At 35.0% G+C, this 6066-nt stretch overlaps 1 protein-coding gene across 1 annotated transcript; it reads right to left on the minus strand.

Annotated features, from left to right (window-relative positions):
• Nucleotides 1-4547: 4547 nt before the first annotated feature.
• On the minus strand, nt 4548-5294 carry Krtap24-1 (keratin associated protein 24-1). The gene has a single exon (XM_005323550.3). It carries the CDS (start codon nt 5292-5294, stop codon nt 4548-4550), a length of 747 nt encoding a protein of 248 aa, XP_005323607.2.
• Between the last annotated feature and the right edge of the window lie 772 nt (nt 5295-6066).

Below are 6066 nucleotides of genomic sequence, written 5' to 3' on the forward strand. Positions count from 1 at the left end.
GTTAAAGGCATTTGGTGGTGTGCCAAATGCATTAGCTTTACCAATTCTTTGAACTTTGTGATAAAGTAAATTTTGATCATCTAAACCCAAAATACAAGCATATAAATTAAGAGAGAATTTAATCATTTATCAAATGGATTGTACATTACATGAATCACATGGTACAGTATGTGATTGATGGCATTTAGGACAGTAGGTGTATATGTATGTCTTTTACTATACTCCTTTCTCTGCAGTGTACAAAAGGCAGAGGGAAAAGCAATAATAAGTAATTGAACACATTCCTTATGTTTGAATATGTAAAATGTTTACAGCTGTAGAAAGTAATATTTCAAATCTGTAAGGGGATTTTTCCCTCATATATAATTTTTTTCATGTATAATGATGAATGGACAATTGTTTTATTTGGGAGGCAGGAGGCATCGGGTAGTTGTACAGTAAATTTCAAGGGAAGTGAAGTTTTGTTTGTATAATCTTAAGTACAAATTAGCTGAGCTTTATAAATTAGTTTGCACTAGATTTAAGGGCATATCATTTCTTTTATTAAAGATGTTTTTTGCCTAACCAAAGTTGGACAGGATAGATGTTGATGGATTCTCATCCTAGAAGGTAGTAGTGCAGGGGACTGATGCTCATTTCATTTTGCTATGCAATATTTTTATTCAGAGAGGAATGGATGAGGTCACTGATTATATAATTTATCAAATCAGAGGTCAGAACCAACTTTATTTCTCAAGACTGCTTATAATTTTTTTTTTAAATATATAGGTAACCAAACCATAACTGTTGGGTCTAAAAATCACTTCCAAAATCTTCAACCCCCATTTCTAAACTCACCTGAAGCTAACATGTTTTTTATTCAGGTTGTATCTTTTTAGAGTATTTATTTTATATATTATAATATAATATAGTACAGCAAATATATATTACACAGAGAAATGCTTATTTATTTGTGTTTATACATAAAATGTCATGTTTTGTACTTCTACAAATTTTGTTTTATTATATTCCTTTATCATTTTAATTTATATTGGTCTAGCCACTCTTTTATTTGTTGTAAAATGCTTCTTAATATGACTCGATTACAGATTATTTTGTGTTCTTCCACTTGTGGACTTTTTCTTATTATTTTTAGATCTGATGTATTAGACTTTTCTATGGTTTTAACTTTTTGGATTTCAGGGAGGTCTGAAATAGATATAGTAGTTTCCCCTTACCCACCGAGTATAGATTCCAAGACCCCCAGAGGAGTCCCTAAACTGCAGGTAGTGCCCATTCCTATATTTACTATGGTTTTTCTGATATATACATACAGTGCTAAAAACTAATCTATAAATTAGACTCAGAAAGTGATTAACAACTAATAATAAAATAGAACAATTATAACCATACACTTTAATACAATTGTCAGCATCACCATTGCTGTGCTTTGGAGCCATTAGTAAGTAAAAGAATAGGTAAACCTAAGCACAGGTCGCATGATGCTTTGATAGCCGATAGGCTGATCAGGTTTGGCTACTATGATTAACAGGCAGATGGCAATACTGTGTGGGTACAATGGACAAAGAGTGGATTCACATCGGAGTGAGGCCCATCATACTAATCAGAATGATGCACAACTTAAAAAGTTACAAATTGTTTACTCCTGGAATTTTCTATTTAAGATTTTTTTTTTGATCACTAATGACTGAAGGTAATGAAAACTGAGGAAAAAGAAATCATGGATGAAGCAGAACAACTGTATTGTGTAACTTGAAGGAATGTTTCTGTTAGGGAGACTTTGAGAAGCAGAATTGCCTTGTCATCGAGTAGGTGCAATTTAAATATTCACATATGCAGTTGCTTTGTTGAACTCTATTCCCATCTGCAGTAGTGAGAATGTTTTAAATTGAAATACAACCAACTTAAAAATATTTACCAGATGAAATGGTTAAAGATAATATCTTCTACTTATAATTACTAATGAGGTTGAAGTTTTTCATTATTTTTATTGATAACTTTATTAGTAATCCTCATATTATTTATTTTTTACTGAGTCATTAGTTATTTTTTTTATTTTTAGAAGATTTTGGAAAATAATTTTACATTGCATGATGAATATATTTTTTCTGAGTTCTTCATTTTGTGCTGTTGTCTATTTTACTTTTTTATTGATAGATTTTTTTAAGGGTTAATATCTACAGAAAAAAATGAGTGGAAAATTCAGAGAGTTCACAAGCTTCAGAATCTTTTCAATTGTTTTATGTCTTCATCATATATTTCATTATTACATAGTTTTGATATGGCCATATCCACAAATATTTGATTTTATAGCTACTGCTAATTTGTTTGATTTGCTTGTTTTTATTTAAGAAAATCTTCCTTTTCAAAGTCCTTGATCAAATGTCTTATATTTTTCGCCATTTTTTTCCTCTTGTGATATTTTGTTTCCTTTCATCTGGTCAAATTCACCCATCACTCAGCCTCCCTTTTCCCATCTTCCAGAACATACACCCCTGTCCCTTCATCACCAAGGCAAGACCTCCATCACCAAGTATTCTCCCTTAAGTTTTAATATTATTCTTAGCATGGTTGAGACAGTATTGTGCTTGTTTCAGTATATTACTTCTCTGAATAGTTCTTGGAAATAAGATCTATAAATCTTGACATCCCCAAAGGGTCCCAGTCAATGTCTCAGAGAATGGGCTTCCCATTAGAGTCCATAAAGAGGAAGAATGTGTGTTCAGTTTGGACAACTGAATGCTCAGTGGGGATACAGAGTGATTGTTTTCAAATACTTGAGCACCTGTCCTGTAGTAAAGGAATTGAACTGGTCTTTTAGGGTCCATGGATGGTTTCTAAGGACAATAATATTTTTTTCTTAACATAAAGAAGAAATTTTCAGCAAACAGAAAATTCTCTGAAAATTGATTGAACTCACAAAGGAGTGTCTTGATTGTCCCCAGACATATTCAAACAGAAGCAGTGCATTAATATTTCTTCTAAAGCCTTTCCTGTACACAGTAAGCAAATAGTGACCACCAGTATGTGTTTATATTTTGTATTTGCATTTATAGAATGACAGAATAAAACATGTGTCTGCTTTTGAAGTTTTAGTTTTAGATACTCAACTATTGATACTGGTGATCCTTCTCTTCTATTCCAATCTCTACTTATAGTCATCTCCAAATAATATTTTATTTGCTTTTAAACATGATTTTGTTTTTATGTACAAAAATACTTAGAATATATCTATTGTCCTGTTCTTACCACCTAGAAAGATGATTGTATTTCCATTTTTTTAGGAAAGAACTTTGTAGAAGTTATACACTTCTCACAGGATTCAATATTAAATCTATTTAATTTTCCAAATTGTATCCATAATTAATTAACCCACATATTTTGTTGGAGAAATGTACATACATTTAAGTACTTTATATTAAACTGTTTTATTTCGTAAATATTTCCCCAATTTCTTTATGTCAAAATCAATTACAGACATTCTATAAGAAATACATTCATTTAATATGTTAGAGACAAAATCAAACAAATCAAAAGTTTGGAACCTCATATTTAACCTTCTTCGTATTTTTAATTTAGACAAATAATGACAAGAAAATAACATTTGACAATATCAAACATTTCTTTCCAGAACATGAATAAAACATTAGTGAATGTGAAATAAGGCACAAGAAAAGTCATCGTTTCTAGTTAGAAATTTATTTATGAATCAAGAGCCCAGACCTTTTCCAGAATCAGGATGCAGTCATTCAGCAGGGCAGGATTAGAAGAGAATCCTGAACATAGTCCAACACTAACTTTAAAGAGTCTACCACAGTGTTCTGTCATTGTTTTCACAAATAACTTTCGTGCTTCAATCACTTCTGAGGCTTTCTCCCAGGCATTGAGGAAAAAAACCAAGTGCCAGCCAATCCTGTGTTTGATGGCTTCTTCGGAGAAGATTTATTGAATTCTTCTGTATTTGAGCTCAAGTTGGCCACTGTTATTTGCTCATCTTTATAAGCCATTAGTAGGGAAAGGAAGTTATGGTCCCACTCAATACGTTTAAGATAATGCTCTCTCTCAGTTCACAAGCAAGATGCTTGTTAAGCCATAGACAAGACTGTTGAGGAAAAGCAAAACCATCTGAAAGAAATTGTGCTCTGAAATCAACCACCAAACCAAGGAAGCCCCACGTAATGAAGACAAGTTTGGTGATAGTCGCATTGGCAGGTATGTGGTAGTTGGAACCAAAGTAAGAAAGCTGGTGATTGATGGTTGTATTTCATGTGAACTCTCTTCAGTAAGTCCATTATGGTATGTCTTAGATAACTTTATCCAGAGAATAAGCTTTTAACACAAAGAGGATTAACAAAGCAACAGAAAAAAAAAATCTACCCATAGTAATGGCTGTGGTTCTATTCCATTTGAAGTTAAAGTGACAAACTTCTTGAGATATATAAAGTGATTCAGCAGAATACTAAGGATTCTACATTTCAGAGATCCTACAACTTAGTAGAATGTGCCCTATTGGGCAAATTCTATCTCATTTAAATGCTTTAAGTTGGTCAATAGCAATTCAAAGGTCTGCTGCCACTGCATAAATACCTCAGAGGTGGAAAGGTACTGGGTATACAGCTCAGAGATCGGAAGTTTCTAGATAAATAGCTCAGTGGTCGGTAACTCATAGACCCATAATTTGGATACTGGCAATTTCTCATTAAAGAACTTAGGGGTTGGTAGCTGCTGGCAATATAACATGATGGTGAGAAGCCCCTGGAGATGAAACCAGAATCTTGGTAGCTTCTATACTTCAAACTACCCAGCTGGCTGTAGCTGTTTAAAGGGCGGAAATTCTTAGGTAAATAGTTGAGTTGCCCAAAGCAGTTGGAGCCATCCAGGAGTGTGTGGCAAGCTCTGGAAGGATATCGAGCAGGCCTGTAGCAATTGGATACGTACCCCTTGGTCCAAGTACATGGGCTGCAGCTGGGGCCAGATTTGATGTTGGTAGTTTCACAGGCACCGACGACTTGGCCTGTGGATGGGGAGTTGCAGGGCACACAGGAGTTTGTGGAGTCACAATCTGTGGTACAGGTCTTGGGCTCACAGCTGGGAGATTCACAGTTTGGCACTTCACAGTAGGATTCTTGGCAGTGGTCCAGGAGCCAGAGATTGCCTTGGTAGTTACTGGGTAAACAGTGTCCAAAGGTAGAGTTTACATCACTGGAGCAAAGAGCAACAGAAGTCACTGGGATGTAACAATGAGTCCTGTGAGATGTGGCATTGCAAAGCCCAGGATAGCCCATAAGAGACATGGAGTCGGAGTGCGTGCTCAGTGGTGTTCATGCAAATGTGTTGTGGCTGAGACTGAAGGACTCTTTATATCTTCCCAGGAGATTGCTGAGAGCCTTTTCAGTCTCTTCCTTCTCTCTGTCTGGGACAATAATAATCCAGCAACATCTCATTAGTGTGTTGTTTATCCACAGCTGTTAATGTCTTCATGCTTATACAAAAATAAGTTTATTTTGATCCTGGAAGGTATTCATCATCACCACTTTAACTATCACACATCACTCATCATCTGGAGGCCATGCTTCAGTCAATTGTGGTCTCAATGTTAATGCAAACCCTCACCTGTCAATCAGTGGTTAAAGAGAGTTCACGTATCCATGGACTTCAGCAACATGATTATTAAAAGGTTAACAAGGATTCAATAAAGCAAGAGGCCTGTATTTTTTCAGTCTTTTTATTAGTGTAAAAATACGGCAGGGTTTTGATCCCAACACTCTGAAATGAACTGGATGGTTTGCCTGTCTAAACACTGTTCCTCCCAAGGAAGGGTAAGACAATGATGTATGAAGAAAAATGATCAATTTCCCCTGCTGCACTCTCACCTGTATCAGGATGCAAACTGGTGACAACTTCTCATCTGATGTGTTTGGAGAATTCCATGTGTAAGATTCACAGCAATCCCAGAGAGACCCAGTGACTTATACCAAACTAAAAATGAACTTGTCCCCTTGGGTCAGTGGTTGCTAAGCAACCAAGCCATCTATGAAATTCCTTTCTTAAAGAATTTTTACACTG

The sequence above is a fragment of the Ictidomys tridecemlineatus genome, chromosome 3 (assembly GCF_052094955.1).
Source record: "Ictidomys tridecemlineatus isolate mIctTri1 chromosome 3, mIctTri1.hap1, whole genome shotgun sequence".
NCBI lineage: Eukaryota > Metazoa > Chordata > Mammalia > Rodentia > Sciuridae > Ictidomys > Ictidomys tridecemlineatus.